Genomic DNA, 16,494 nt, shown 5'->3' with positions numbered 1-16,494 from the left:
ACAGAATTCAAGGTCCATCAATACAAATCTTAAAATTTTACAATTATCTGTTTATCAATAAGAAGTAAATCATACATATTTGATCAATATTGAAACTAAATTATTTTTTCTAAAACACTATAAAATTATCAATAAAATGACTTTAAATTAGTCTGATTACATTACTAAAGTATGCAACTTGAAATAATTGTAGATAATTAATGTATAGTAAAACTTTAATTTAAATTATATTATGTATAATAGGTACTATAAATTATAATATAATTTGAACAGCCATTAAGCTTACATGAGAGGTTCTATAGTAAATACTAACTGTAAAAATTCGATAGTGTTACTGTTTCTATTAAATTTTCAATAATAGCATTGCATATAAAATGTACTTTACAACTTATTTATATGAGCTGAAATAAAATCAACTAAGTACAACTTCCATTAAAATTTTTTAAATCGCATTATTTGCCGATAAATTTTTTATATCTTTAGTACTTTCAATTTAAATAGACTGCAATAATAATAAAAAAATTAATCACAATCATAAGTAAGGTTAGTTTAAATTAATATTTAAAATAACAAAATAATAATTTTTACTATTAAAATAATTCAATTTTATTTTATTCTATTTTTATTTCAAATTCATTTTATAAAAAAAAAAATTGGTAAAGAAACATATATTATATCGTTCATTAACATCAGTAATAACTAATAAATAATAACCAATGTACGTAAAAATTAAACTTGTTAAATTTTAAGTAAAAAAAGAATACACTTTTTTATCAAAGTATTTTATTTTAACAACATTTTTATATAATATATTATAGTATTTAATTTTTTAATGACAAAAACATGGGTGGACTATATGGCATAAAATTTGGAAAAAAAACAATATTTCATTCGTAAAAAAGTGGCCAAAGTAGCTTATACAATAATAATTTATACAGAGTGATTCTTTTATCAAACAACACTCATTATTTCCAAAAGTATTCATGTTTTTGAAAATATTTTTTTACATAGTTTCAAATTGTTAAAAAAAACAACATTTTTATAAAAAAATTAATTTTTAAATATTTTTTATTCTTATAATTTTTTAAGTTTTTTACTTTTTTGAATGACAACATAGATTTTTAATTTCATATTCCAAAGCAGAATAATTTTTTGAGTATTTTGATACATAAAAATCGAATTTAGGGTGAGTAGTTTATGAGTTATACTTATTCAAAGTTTAGACAAGCGGAGTAGTGGACAAACATTTTGCGGGGTAACCCCGTTCCACTCCACTCCGCGCGAAAAAATGAATACTTTTGGAAATAATGAGTGTTGTTTGATAAAAAAATCACACTGTATATAAAAAAATAAACAAAAACTTGGGACAGAACGACACAAAACTGAGGAGAAAGGAGAATGTGTGTTTCGTTTTAAAGGTAACACTAAATAATTCTGTCCAGCGACATCGGATTGATATGCGGTTTTTTTTGGGGGGGGATAGGGAATACATAAATACACATTTATTGATGATTTTTACATTTTTAGATCTTTCCGTGTGCGCATGCGTAATGCAACTTGTATTTTTGTAAATGGCGACAGGTGTTTTGAACATAGATAATAAAAGGGGTTTGCGGGCCGGAATATGCATGAGAGACAGACTGCTTTTATATAGTGCTCTCACTTTAGCAAGGGGTATTATCATTTATTTATATACCTATATATACATAAATATTGCTGCAATTTTGATATTTTGATAATAGATAAAACCCCTTGTAACATCAAAGTAAAATAATGTTCTTGCCCGTGCGATAAGGCCTGATGGCCTATCCATTCTTTTATTATCTTTGGTTTTGAATAACAAATTCAGGTAGACTGAAGTTTTCTAAGTCGATTTGGTCCTCTTAACCATAACTCTAAAATCAAAATTGACTAAATGACAACGAGGTAAAGTTTTATTTAAAATTATTGCATTTTTCAACAATTAACCTAGAATTTATTTATTTATTTATTTTTTAATTTTTTTATTATTTATTTATTTATTTTTTTTATTTATTTATTGTTTATTTTTGTATTTGTAGATTTTAAGTCAAAATTAAATCAATTTAATTGATTGAAATAATTTAATGTAATTTTGAACAATTAATTAATCCTTATTAGACGTAAATGTTTAATTTACTAAGAAAAGATTAAACGAACAGATATGATTTATTCTCATTATTTCTATTAATAAAGTTTCAATTTCAATTATTAATTTTATCATTTATTGTTATTTTTCGTGATAAAAGTGGGTAATTACTTGTAATCTCTATGATAATTTTATTTATAGTCTTTACTAAAATAAACCAAATTTTTTTATCGTGTGATAAGAATGATATTATCTTAAAGTTCGTATAAATCTGACACTAATAACCACAGATATATACTAATACTATTAGATTCGTCGACTTCAATCATGTATGGAAAATGGTGGGCTAAATTTTGAACAATTTATTAGATATAGTTATTAGACTTTTTTTTACCCAAATAAATAATAGAAATTATTAAAATTATGAATATTGTGTTAATTTGTTTAGTAAATTAAACATTTACGTCTAATTGGGGTTAATTAATTGTTCAAAATTAAATTAAATTGATTTAATAATGACTTAAAATCTACATATTATACAAAAAAAACAATACTAAAAAAGCGGGCAAGTGGGTACCGTTTTGCTGTACATTAGGGGGGGGGGGGGGGGGGTGCATCTCGGACTAGGGTAGGTTAAATTTGAATGCAATGATAGGTATCATTGTATACGAAAAACGATCCTGAACGAAGATGATTTGTCAGCCTAGAGCCCTAGAATATAATTTCCAGTGGTTGGTGAAAAAGGTGGTTTATGTTTTAATGGCCTGAATACACCAAAATTTAAGTTCTTTTATAATTATTGTTAGCTAAACTTATGAAAAATCTTGTATTAAATTTTCAACTCTTAGCTACCTATACAAACATTTTTATAAATTATACCTACAAAATAATTTGCAAATATTCATAATTTTGACAAATTTTCGTCAAAATTTGAACTTCAAATACTAATAAAAAAAAATTGTGCCTACGTATTCTTATAATTTTTTAATCACTATAAGAATAAAATATAAGAAACTTTGTATAAAATTTTCAAATATTTTGATAGGGCCAAAAAAATTTTATCGACACTTCAAAAAAAAAATTCTTAGGAAAATTGAAAATTTCATTTGTCTATAAATAGCTCAAAAAAAGTCAAAATATTTTGAAAATCAAATCACGTAAAGAAAATGACAATCTAAATAACTGGTAAAATTTTTAAATATTTACGAGACTTATACTATTTGAATAAACAACAATTATCAAAAATCGTTATGAGGCTAAACCGTTATTTAACGCGGTTTTGTAAAAATTTAAATTTCAAACACTCATAAAAAGTTTTTGTCTGAATCCGGTAGTTTTTTTTACAGATATTTGAAGAAAAATTTATGGAAAATCTTGTACCAAATTTTCAAAACTTAGTTATAAAAGAAAAAATTTTTACGATTTTCCAACCACAAAATTACTTGCAAATTTTCGCAGTTTTGACATATTTCGTATAAATACGAACTTAAGCACTCATAAAAAAAATTGTGACTTTTTTTATCACTTTAAGAACAACTTATAAGAAACCTTGTATTCAATTTTCAAGATTTTCTGGTCAGCCAAAAAATTTTTATTGTTATTTAAAAAAAAAATACTTAGAAAAATTGAAAATTTCAATTGTCTATAAATAGTTCAAAAAAAGTCAAAATTCTTTGAAAATTTAACTGTGTATGGAGAACGCTAATATAAACATTTGGTGAAAATTTCAAGTATTTACAGCGATTAGTTTGTGAATTACAACCATATAAAAAAATCAATTCGGTCGAAAACTGGATTTTCGTTAAAATTCCCGTTTTTCCATCATTTTTTTTTTTGTTTTTCTCGATTTTTTTTTGAAAACTGTTGGAAAATGTTTACTTTTTACCTTTATAATGCACCAAGGATATTCACTTTTACATCGGAAACCACCCCCATAGTTTGAAATTGGAGCATTATTTCGACTAGTTATGCTGTACACAGACACAAAAAAAAAAACAAAAAAACACACATCATTGTAAAATCAATACATTCATCACTTCGTTCAGAATCTAAAATTAATGAAAATTCATAAAATTCTAGGTTCATTGTTGAAAAATGCAATAATTTTAAATAAAACTTTACCTCGTTGCCATTTAGTCAATTTTGGTTTTAGAACTATGGTTAAGAGGACCAAATTGACATAGAAAACTTCAGTCTACCTGAATTTGTTATTCAAAACCAAAGATAATAAAAGAATGGATAGGCCATCAGGCCTTATCGCACGGGCAAGAACATTATTTTACTTTGATGTTACAAGGGGTTTTATCTATTATCAAAATATCAAAATTACAGCAATATTTATGTATATATAGCTATATAAATAAATGATAATACCCCTTGCTAAAGTGAGAGCACTATATAAAAGCAGTCTGTCTCTCATGCATATTCCGGCCCGCAAACCCCTATGTTGTTAATATAGGAATGACCTATCCATTCTTTTATTATCTATGTTCAAAACACCTGCCGCCACTTACAAAAAAACAAAAAAGTTGCATTACGCATGCGCACACGGAAAGATCTAAAAATGTAAAAATCATCAATAAATGTGTATTTATGTATTCCCTATCCCCCCCCCCCCCCCCCAAAAAAAAAAAACCGCATATCAATCCGATCTCACTGGACAGAATTATTTAGTGTTACCTTTAAAACGAAACACACTGTATATGAGATGGTTGAAATGGCGTATGGTGCAAGACATTATACTGCCAGTTCTATACTGGTCACCTTTGCACACATTTTCACGACCGGATCCTGCACGGGTGAACGAGTAACGCATCGACCATCACGACGGAAAGCGGGGCTCGATTTTCTTCGGGCCAACGGCGATGGCAGCTAGCGCTCGATGTCGTGCGCTTCGACGGTGTGTCGATTGACGAGATTTTGGTGACGACGGAAGGCGGAAAACGGAACACGAAACTAAGATTTATAACATAATATCACAGGAGAAGTCTTCAGCGAAGGAGGGGAATGAATTGTCGGAGGCCAGTTATTCTACTCGCGGGGCGCAACATCCACATAAAAAGAAACGTTTTATGACGCGCCACGCCGCAGCCAAACGTCTTCGTCGTTTGCGGGGGGCTAGTTGTTGCGCAGCCGGTATTTCTCCCGCATCTTTTTCCAAAAAAGCGTTTGCATCGCATTCGCCTTTTGGCTCGTCCTCGACGACGGCTTCTACCGTATCGACGGCGGCTTCTGCCGTATCGACGATATCAATGACCACCAGGGTTGGCGCTGACAAACCTTCCAGCGCATCTCCGCCGTCATGCGACGATCGGCTCATCGATACAATCAATTCTTCTTCTTATGAAAAATATATTATATCATTGATTTAAATCAGTAATTACTATAATAAGTAATAACGAATTACCTTTTCTCTCTTGTCGTTCGCGGTTGGCTAGTTGTTGCGCAGCCAGTATTTCTCCCGCATCTTTTTCCAAAATAGCAATTGCATCACATTTGCCTTTTGGCTCGTCCTCGACGACGGCTTCTGCCGTATCGAAGATATCAATGGCCACCAGGGTTGGCGCTGACAAACCTTCCGGCGCGTCTCCGCCGCCATGCGACGATCGGCTCATCGATACAATTAATGCTTGTTCTTAAGAAAAATATATTATATCATTGATTTAAATCAGTAATTACTATAATAAGTAATAACGAATTACCTTTTCTCTCTTGTCGTTCGCGGTTGGCTAGTTGTTGCGCAGCCAGTACTTCTCCCGCATCTTTTTCCAAAATAGCAATAGCAATTGCATCACATTTGCCTTTTGGCTCGTCCTCGACGACGGCTTCTGCCGTATCGACGATATCAATGACCACCAGGGTTGGCGCTGACAAACCTTCCAGCGCATCTCCGCCGTCATGCGACGATCGGCTCATCGATACAATCAATTCTTCTTCTTATGAAAAATATATTATATCATTGATTTAAATCAGTAATTACTATAATAAGTAATAACGAATTACCTTTTCTCTCTTGTCGTTCGCGGTTGGCTAGTTGTTGCGCAGCCAGTATTTCTCCCGCATCTTTTTCCAAAATAGCAATTGCATCGCATTTGCCTTTTGGCTCGTCTTCGACGGCGGCTTCTGCCGTATCGAAGATATCAATGGCCACCAGGGTTGGCGCTGACAAACCTTCCGGCGCGTCTCCGCCGCCATGCGACGGTCGGCTCATCGATACAATCAATTCTTCTTCTTAAGAAAAATATATTATATCATTGATTTAAATCAGTAATTACTATAATAAGTAATAACGAATTACCTTTTCTCTCTAGTCGTTCGCGGTTGGCTAGTTGTTGCGCAGCCAGTATTACTCCCGCATCTTTTTCCAAAATAGCAATTGCATCACATTTGCCTTTTGGCTCGTCCTCGACGACGGCTTCTGCCGTATCGAAGATATCAATGGCCACCAGGGTTGGCGCTGACAAACCTTCCGGCGCGTCTCCGCCGCCATGCGACGATCGGCTCATCGATACAATTAATGCTTGTTCTTAAGAAAAATATATTATATCATTGATTTAAATCAGTAATTACTATAATAAGTAATAACGAATTACCTTTTCTCTCTTTTCGTTCGCGGTTGGCTAGTTGTTGCGCAGCCAGTACTTCTCCCGCATCTTTTTCCAAAATAGCAATTGCATCACATTTGCCTTTTGGCTCGTCCTCGACGACGGCTTCTGCCGTATCGAAGATATCAATGGCCACCAGGGTTGGCGCTGACAAACCTTCCGGCGCGTCTCCGCCGCCATGCGACGATCGGCTCATCGATACAATTAATGCTTGTTCTTAAGAAAAATATATTATATCGTTGATTTAAATCAGTAATTACTATAATAAGTAATAACGAATTACCTTTTCTCTCTAGTCGTTCGCGGTTGGCTAGTTGTTGCGCAGCCAGTATTACTCCCGCATCTTTTTCCAAAATAGCAATTGCATCACATTTGCCTTTTGGCTCGTCCTCGACGACGGCTTCTGCCGTATCGAAGATATCAATGGCCACCAGGGTTGGCGCTGACAAACCTTCCGGCGCGTCTCCGCCGTCATGCGACGATCGGCTCATCGATACAATCAATTCTTGTTCTTAAGAAAAATATATTATATCGTTGATGTAAATCAGTATTAACTGTAATAAGTAATAACGAATTACCTTTTTTCTCTTGTCGTTCGCGGGGGGCTAGTTGTTGCGCAGCCGGTATTTCTCCCACATATTTTTCCAAAATAGCGTTTGCATCGCATTCGCCGTCTTCAACGACGGCGTCTGCCGTATCGATGATATCAACGACCCCGAGGGTTAGAGCCAGCAAACTTTCCGTCACGTTTCTGCCGCTCGTGGTAGCGATTGTGGTGTTCATGATGGTGTCTATAATATCTAAAACTTTATCGGTAGTAAATGATATTATCGTCAGACCTAAAAAATCCATTTTATTGAGTTTTTTTTTTAATGTTCAAACTTAATGCGTAAACGTCTCAAATTTGCAAATGCGAATCAATTCGATCGGAATATTATTTCGGTACCGTAGAAACCCCCTGACAACGGCTACAACGTCGTTTATTATGATTGGCCAGCAATAACGTTCATCCATTCTGAGCGGCTGACACAATAATTCGGATAGATCTAGTCTTTTGAGTCAATTTGATCCATTTTACCATAGCTCTAAAACCAAAATTGACTAAATGATAATGCGTTAAAATTTTGATTCAAACAATTGAATTTTTCATCAATCATCTTATATAATTTTATGAACTGTCAAGAAATTTCAAGTATTTTTAGGTTTTTAGACATTATTAAATCATTTAAATTTATTATAAAAAAAAACTTGAAATTGCATGACAGTTCATACAATTCTAGAATGATAGTTGAAAAATGCAATTGTTTTAATAAAAACCTTACCTTAGCTGCTCCTTATCTTTATTCCTTTAAGTGTAAATTTTAATGAATTAAAAATTAAAATTAAATTTCAACATTTTGATAGTTTCAGAAAGAAACAACATAAATGGAAATTTAAATAATAATGACATTGATATTGAAAATGTTTATTTGGATATATTAAATGATGTTAATATGAATACAAGTGTGATAGAAGTTCAATCTACATGTGATACAAACAATAGCATAAATGGTAACTTGTTAATTATAATTAAAAAATTTTAGAAGTATCTGTGGCAGCTCATACTATTTTGCATAAAAATACATGAACTTTCCAAAAAAATTACCTAAAATAAATTATTAAATTTTTATTATAAATTATAATTGATCATTATGTATATTATAGACTATAATTTAAAATAGTTTATTAAAAAATAAAAGGTTGTAAAGCTTTTCATGATTACAAGTACTTTCTATTAACAATTTGATATTTTGTGATATTACTATATTAGCTATTTTGGTACTTAAGTTATGTATTTATATTTATTTTTAATTTTTACCACACATTCACACATGTAATATGATGCAATTAATCACATACTTGTTCTTTCAACTTTTTGTATTTACATATTATGTTGGTTTGATTATACCTATCACTGATAATTCAACAAAAAAGGCAGGTGTAAATAGTAACTGCTCTGGTTCTGTATACTAACGCTGGTATAGAATGTAACTCATCGATATCGTATTATCGTAATTGAGTAGATTACTGCAGTGATTAATTAATAGGTAGGTATATCAAATTTGAATTGGATCTTTTTCGTTTATTCACTATACTACTACTTTTTTTGGTTTTTTCATTATTTTACCATTACTCGATAAATGTTCTATTGCTCTAAAAACTGTGTATTATTTTATCACTCTGAAAGAACGCTTTTTTTTTACCCGTAACGAAAAACATCCTATTTTTTGGTTGAAAATCAGATTTGATGATCATTGATGTTCACGTTGCCACTCGCTCGCTGCTCTGCGCTCGGACAAAAATATCGCTTCGGAGTAAAAAAAAAAGTGTAGAAAAGATATAATATTATAAAAGATACATTCATCAAGTGGTATAAAATAAACGGAAAAGGTCTTAATAATATAGTAATACTAAATATAACATAACGAGCGTCGAGTAGACCAGAATAACTCTAGCAATGTGTAAGTGATTGACCTATCCTTTTTAACACCTACTATCGCTTAATGAATTCTTTGGCAAATATTTTCAGAAATTTAGAATAGTGACCATCTGCTTATTGATAAACAATTTCATCAAGAAAGATAAATAGAGAGAACAAGAGAATAATAAATGTAATAAATGTTCTATAAGATGATATTTAAAAAGCCTTGTTAGTTGTTGGTCACTATTCTTGAATAATTATACCTCGAGTCTCAAAATTGAATCTTTTATAAGAACACCTAAAAATCAAATTTTTTTTTAATAAAAAAAAAAATAAATAAAAAAGTTATAAATTAAATATTATAGAATATACTGCATAATTTGGCGGTTCTCCAACTGTGCTCCGCGAGACTAATCTAGGAGCTCCGTGGGCACATCTGAATTAAGTACCTACATATATTATTTTTAGTTAAATTGTAACAAGTTACATTTATATTGTATAAAGTTTGTATATTAGCAATTTATTGATCCATAATTGTTTGAGTTGTAAAATTGGTATTACAAGTTTTTGGGGCTCCGTGAATTTTTTTTTAGCATATCAAGGACTCCACGAAAAAAAAAGTTTAAGAATCGCTGATTTACCCAATAGTAATAATTTAACGAAGATTTAAAGTATTTTGATTCGTAAGTGATCTTTTTAAATTTGTATTTTAATATAATATTATACTATTCATGACTCAAAGCACATCAACCACATAGGTAGGTACTCCCATCGGTAAGGTTCATATATTATCTAGAAATTAGAATGCATGTCTTATCCATTTTTGTATACTACTTTCTTAAATAATAGGTAACCCTGATCTCTAATATTAATATTACACACCGAGGATCGAGTCCCCGAGACATCGTTAATGTAAACGTTACTTATCGTAGAAGAGAAGCGACCGACAGAAAGGAAGATGTTACAGTTGGTGGAGTCATATATTTTTTTTATATTTTATTTTAACATTTATTTATCTATATATTTCCTATTTTAAATACTATTAATAATTTATTAAATATATGATGTGTGTAGATTTAAAAATAGGTATAATATTAAATTATATTTTAAATGATAATTATATGTCTATATGTCTACATTATATGAAAAATGAAAAATTCAGTTAACTAATTTAAAATTTAAAAAAAAATTGAAGATACAATTACAATTATTGAATTATGGCTAAGCATTATATTATAATAATTTGAATTTTTTTTTTTTTTTTTTTTTTTTGGTTTTGGGTCATTGAGACCATACCGCCAAACAAATTTCTCTCCATCTATCTCTGTTTTCTGCCACTACTCTCCATGGTATCTCTGGTTCAATGTTTTCCACGTCTCTTTTTACACAGTCTTCCCAGCGTAAGCGTGGTCTTCCTAAGGGTCTCTTACCGACCGGGTTCTCTTCGATTGTTGTTCTGACTATGGATCCTACTCTCCGCCATGCATGTCCAGCCCAGGTTAATCTTCTTTTCTTGATTTCATTCGCGATGTTCGGTCTCTGGAACAGCTCTTCGAGTTCTTTATTATGACGTTTACGCCATTCACTTGTGTTTGTGTCAAAGCATGGGCCGTAGATTTTCCGTAAGATTCTCCTTTCAAATACTTTTAGTCTGGTTTCTTCTGCTTTCCTAAGTGGCCATGTTTCCGCGGCATACAGTACTATGGGTCGTATCAGGGTCATGTACATTTGTATTTTCAGGTTTGTCGATAATGTTCTTGAACTCAGTACTTTTCCAAGACAAAAAAAACTTTTGTTGCCTTTTTGTATCCTAGCACTGACTTCCATCTTCAAATCGTTATCTTGTGTTATCAAGTGCCCCAAGTATTTGAAATGTGTTACTCTTTTGAATACATGCCCTTCTACATTCATGGATTGTCCTTGTTGATATTCTCTGTCCTGTCGACTTACAATCATGTACTCTGTTTTTTCGTCGTTTATCTCCAGTCCGACCTTACTAGCCATCGTGATAAGTTTCCTGCACACTTGTTTAACCGTTTCTTCAGTATCTCCTAATATTGCTATATCATCCGCATAAGCCAAGATATTTATGTTCGAGTTTCCCAATACTATTCCATCGTTACAATTTGTTGCTCTAATTACCTTTTCTAATATTAGGTTGAACAATATTGGTGATAGCGCATCTCCTTGTCTTAGACCTGTCCTAACCGTTGCTGGTTCTGACAATTCCGATGCTACCTTTATTTTGATTTCTGTATTTTTCAGAGTGGCCTCAATTAATTTTATTAGTTTGTTCGGGAACTTAAACTCTTTTAATATGTTTATTAGACTATGTCGGTGGACAGAATCGTATGCTTTTTTGAAATCTACAAATAGTATACATATGCTTTTATTGAATTCCCATGATTTTTCTATGATCTGTCTTAAGCTGAAGATTTGATCTGTTGTTGATCTGTTGGGTCTAAAACCACCTTGGTAATCCCCCAGTATCTCTTCCGCAATGGGTTTAATCCTATCTAAAATGCAATAGGACAATATCTTGTAGACCACATTCAATAAGGCAATTCCTCTGTAGTTATTACATATTTGTGGGTCACCTTTTTTATGGATTGGACATACGACAGCGACATTCCAACCTTCTGGTAGTACTTCCCGCTCCCAAATGTTGGTTAGTAACCTATGTATATGTGTTAATGAATCTTCGTCTAGCATTTTCATAATTTCCCCTTGTATACCATCCTCACCAGGTGATTTATAGTTCTTCAATCGCCTTATTTGTAATTCAATTTCTTGTTTTGACGGTATTGTACATTCGTTTAGGTTGGGTTCTGTCCTGGTCCAAGTAAAGGTTTCTCTGGGGTCGTTGCAGTTAAGCAGATGTTCGAAATACGTTTTCCACCTCTCTACAATATCTGATCGTGCAGTAATTAGTGTTCCGTCTTCCTTTACTAAGAACTTTTCATATTTTTTGTAACCTCCCTTTAGTGTATTATTTTTTTTGTATAATTGGCGTGTATTATGTTCATTGTGATATTTTTCTGCTTCTTCCAAGATGTTTTTCGTATAGACTCTTTTTTCATACTTAAAGGTTCGGCTTGCTTCTCTTCTGCTTTCATTATACTTTATTTTGTTTTCTTCATGGGAAGGGTCATTAAGGTACAAGTTTCTAAATTTTTTCTTTTGATTTAGGACTTTCTCACACCTCTCATTGAACCATGGTTTTTTAGTGTTTTTTGGTTTTCCCAGGACTTCAGCTGATGTTTCTTTTATTGTCTCCTGTACCCTCCTCCACATATTATTTATTGAGTCTATACTATCTATATTTAATTCCCTGCTGCGTTTGTGTATCTCACTTTTAAAACGTTTACAGAGAATTTCATCTGTGAACTTAGTAATATCATATCTGTCTATTACCGTTGGACTTGTTGCCACCTTTCTCTTCAGTCTTGCTTTAATTTTTACCTTAACCAAATAGTGGTCAGAGTCACAGTCCGCTCCTCGCATCGTTTTGACATCCGTAATACTGTTTTTGAACCTGTCATTGACTAGTACATGGTCAATTTGATTTGTGTGATTACCATCTGGTGACTTCCATGTTCCCTTATTGATCTTTTTATGGGGAAACATTGTGCTCTTGATCACTAAGCCTTTGCTCGTTGCAAAGTCGATTAGGTTGAGGCCGTTATTGTTAGATACTTCGTGCAAGCTATGGTGGCCAATGGTTGGTTTAAATATTAATTCTTTTCCTACTTTTGCATTAAGGTCTCCTAATATAACCACTATTCTGTTATTAGGTATCCCATCTACTACGTTCGTTAATCCATCATAGAAGTCGTCTTTTTCTTTTTGAGTCTTTTCCTCAGTAGGGGCATGAACACTAATAATTGTGAGATTAAACCAGTATGCTTTAATTGTTAATAGTGATATTCTCGGGTTAAATGTCTTAAATTCCATTACGTTTGGTACCATTGACTTATGAACTATGAAACCCGTACCAAATTGTCGTCGATCATCGCAGTCCCCATAGAAAATGGTATGATTATTTATGTCCAAGGATCCCGTTCCTTGCCATCTAATTTCTTGGATAGCCACGATTTTAAGTTTATATCTCCCTATTTCTTGCGTCACTGTATGTGCCGCTCCAGTGCTGTATAATGTGCGAACGTTCCATGTACCCAAAGATATTTCCGATTTCCAGTTTCCATTTTTGTTTTCCTTATATCCACTATTCCGAGGCTTTTTGTTTGGTTCCTGAACATAAGTTTTTTTACGAGGCTGGGTTGTTAACCCAGCGCCCAACCCCCAACCTGGAGGGCCAGACCACTCCAATCACTTAAGACCAGAGTGGGGCTATTGCAGTGCCCAATGAAGGGTACTGGGCGATGGGGACGCTACTTTCCCAACGCCATAATAATAATTTGAATGGAATAACTAAATACAATTACAAATAAAAACTTACTCACCTATAATTCAAACAGTAATCTAAAGAAGGTCAATCCTAGTTAGGTAGGTACACGGTTATCAGTATAAATGAAATTTAATCAAAATTGATATTTAAAATATTGGTTAAAATATGTACCTACGTACCGTACGTATAATGTTATAAAACAAGTATAAATTCGATGTATAGTAAAAAATACATGACAACTATTATAAAAATAAACTTAGGCAAGAAATTAATAACATCATTTTGAACAATTATTTTTAATTTGAGAGGGTCTCTGAATCATCTATAGGATAATTCCCAAGATTTTTTGGATGATAGATTCATTGTTTTGCATTGTAAATTCATTCTGACAATTAATCTAATACAGTTTAGTGAATCTGATAAGATGATTTACTTTTCTTTTGAACATTTTAATATTTTTATATTATGCATCATTATTAGATGATAGTGTGCATAGTTTTATTTATTCTAGTAAAGTTAAGAATTTAAATGATTTGTAGACGATTTGTTACTTTATTTCAAATTAACTATAATTGCGTGAAAAAATAATTGTATACCAATAGTTCTGTTATTTGAATTACTTTAAGTATTAATATCCATTGGAATAGGAAGTGAAAATATCTGTTTTTAAATAAAATAAAACTATGGGTAATAAAGGCAAAGTTTGAGTTTGACCATTGATTTTATATTATTATTATTATTTATAATTGTATTCTATTATAAAATCAATAGTTTGACTGTTTTGGTTTATGATAATTATTTACAAAAGCTTTAGTCATTTCAACAGCTGACTTATTTAAACAAGGTGTAATATATACAAATTCTTTCCTGAAATAATCTCGTGAATATTGGTGTAGGTAGGTATAACTAAGAAACATAGGCGGAAATCGGGGGGGTTGGCTTACGGGGACTAAGCCCGCCCAAAAGTTTAAGGTACAGTTGCTTTAATACAGTAGTGCCATATAAATGTAATAAGCATATATTACTTAGCCCCCCCCCAGTAATTTCATCAAATTTCCGCTTATGCTAAGAAAACGGTGATTTTAAGTTTAAGTAGGAACTTTTATAAAACTTTAATTTGGAAAGAATACTGTGCTTTTTCCGTGCTGGGTATTAACATTTAGGAATTTAGGATAATAAATAGACTAGTTCGGTTACCAGGTGACGATTTTTGTCATTGCCAACAAATCCGTCGAACTCTGATCTTGACGGTGCGTTTGTGGTAAGGTGCTAAGGTATGTGTATTAAATTTCAAAAGGTAAATCGTAACAGTTTTGAACGTATTTAAATTTATAATTTAATATAGGTACCGTACTAAGTACATTTTATAATTTTGAACATTCATACTTACCTCCCCTTTGTTGAAGTTTTCGAAAAATAACAGATTTCTGTTGCAATATAAACATATGATATTATTTAACATTTACACTTAATTATTCTTGTATACGTGTGAAACGAGTTCATTTTAAAAAACAAGATATTAAATAATTTTTATAGCCTTTAAAGAATATTCTTAAATAATATACTAGATACTAAATAGTAGATAAGTAAATAGATATTATTGCTCTTTATTAATTTAGTTTTTAATGTCATCGTTTTACGAGTAGTATCATAAATAAAGCACTCTAATGTAACGTGCAAACATTTTTATCTAATAATTTTAATCTACCAATTGGTACAACCTTGAATTGGTATTCCTATTCAACATTTTCCATGAAACTTATCAACTTTTCTTAACTTAAATGTAGTTTAATATTATTAATTATTATTATTTTTTTTTTTTATTAAAAATATACAAATATAGTTTTTGAATGTAAAAGACTCGTAATGTCATCATAGTTAAAACTACGGTTTGAACCAACTGAGCCTTAGCCCTGGCCCTTAGCCACGATTTAAGATAGTATACTATCTTGCCCTTAGTTAATCATGCCTCGTATCAACATTACGTATTATTGTATACAGCATACGCAAATACGCAATCATATATTCATATATTATATTAAATAGACACAATAATATGTAATAACTAATGAATACTAATTACAATAATAATACATAACAATATCATATTATGACAATATGACACATTTTACAAAAAATATATATACTTGAAAATTAGTTAAAATGTTCAAAATAAATATTAATATTATATTATATATATTTGGTTTTTAGCAAATCAATAAACAATAATAATTTAACTGAACTTATTATCAAAATTGAAATTCTGAACATTGTATATTTATAGGTAATTGTTTTTAGAAAACCAAAGTATTATACACCTTGTAGAAAATAATATACCTACCTACCTAATGTGGAACGCATAAATAATTAGGTACTAGTGCTTTATTTACATTTTATTATCGCTTAATGGAAAAAATATCGACATCGTCACATCGATGAAGTAATCCAACAATTTAAAAAAAAAATGATTTTATATTATCATCATTAGTTTTATAAATATTCTATTATGATATTTTTAAAATATTTTCCTGGTTTTGTATAATATTAAAATGTATTGATTAATAGTTTAAAAAAGAATATTTTAAAAATACAATAGTCCGTATGTAAGTAATAATAAATTGAATAAAAGAAATTTGAATTTCAACTTTTAACAGAGGAAAATTATTGAATGGTAGGTATAAGTACCAACTGATATATCGTATACATTATTACTTTTGTTTTTATTTTTAAATAAAAATCCATAGGACATAGATACTTAACAAAAATATGAAGTGTTTACAAATACACGAAAGAGTTAAAAAAAAATCAATATCAAGAATTATTTACCTCCCCCTGTACCATTAGTAGTATTACTACAATTTTTACGATAAAAAGATTACTGATTTATGATGAACCTACATTTTTTATAAAAAAA

The 16,494-nt window shown here is 31.1% G+C and overlaps 1 protein-coding gene across 17 annotated transcripts; it reads right to left on the bottom strand.

Annotated features, from left to right (window-relative positions):
* Positions 1 to 802: 802 nt before the first annotated feature.
* LOC126549913 (uncharacterized) lies at positions 803 to 15,136 on the bottom strand. Of its 17 annotated transcripts, none has more exons than XM_050200317.1 (8): positions 7,290 to 8,139; positions 6,995 to 7,222; positions 6,700 to 6,927; positions 6,405 to 6,632; positions 6,110 to 6,337; positions 5,983 to 6,039; positions 5,514 to 5,681; positions 809 to 5,446 (listed from the first exon to the last, which is right to left on the bottom strand). In XM_050200317.1, exons 1-8 carry the CDS (start codon positions 7,561 to 7,563, stop codon positions 5,133 to 5,135), a joined length of 1,725 nt encoding a protein of 574 aa, XP_050056274.1. In that variant the 5' UTR covers positions 7,564 to 8,139; the 3' UTR covers positions 809 to 5,132. The 17 variants fall into 17 exon arrangements, with proteins under 17 accessions (XP_050056281.1, XP_050056285.1, XP_050056284.1 ...); XM_050200314.1 differs by having other exon boundaries at positions 5,983 to 6,042; positions 7,290 to 8,137; XM_050200313.1 differs by lacking the exon at positions 5,983 to 6,039 and adding an exon at positions 14,971 to 15,136 and having other exon boundaries at positions 811 to 5,446; positions 5,514 to 5,741; positions 7,290 to 7,796.
* Between the last annotated feature and the right edge of the window lie 1,358 nt (positions 15,137 to 16,494).

The sequence above is a fragment of the Aphis gossypii genome, chromosome 2 (assembly GCF_020184175.1).
Source record: "Aphis gossypii isolate Hap1 chromosome 2, ASM2018417v2, whole genome shotgun sequence".
NCBI classification, from domain to species: domain Eukaryota; kingdom Metazoa; phylum Arthropoda; class Insecta; order Hemiptera; family Aphididae; genus Aphis; species Aphis gossypii.
Note: the sequence above shows the minus strand (reverse complement) of the source record. Positions and strands in the feature narration are given on the sequence as shown.

What these genes read in the sequence shown, in the direction of transcription:
- LOC126549913 (XM_050200313.1), bottom strand. Translation starts at nt 7,563, where the DNA reads ATGGATTTTTTAGGTCTGACGATAATATCATTTACTACCGATAAAGTT. An exon ending in CGAACGACTAGAGAGAAAAG is followed by an intron (nt 6,928 to 6,994) that starts GTAATTCGTTAT and finishes ATTTTTCTTAAG; the next exon opens with AACAAGCATTAATTGTATCG. An exon ending in CGAACGACTAGAGAGAAAAG is followed by an intron (nt 6,338 to 6,404) that starts GTAATTCGTTAT and finishes ATTTTTCTTAAG; the next exon opens with AAGAAGAATTGATTGTATCG.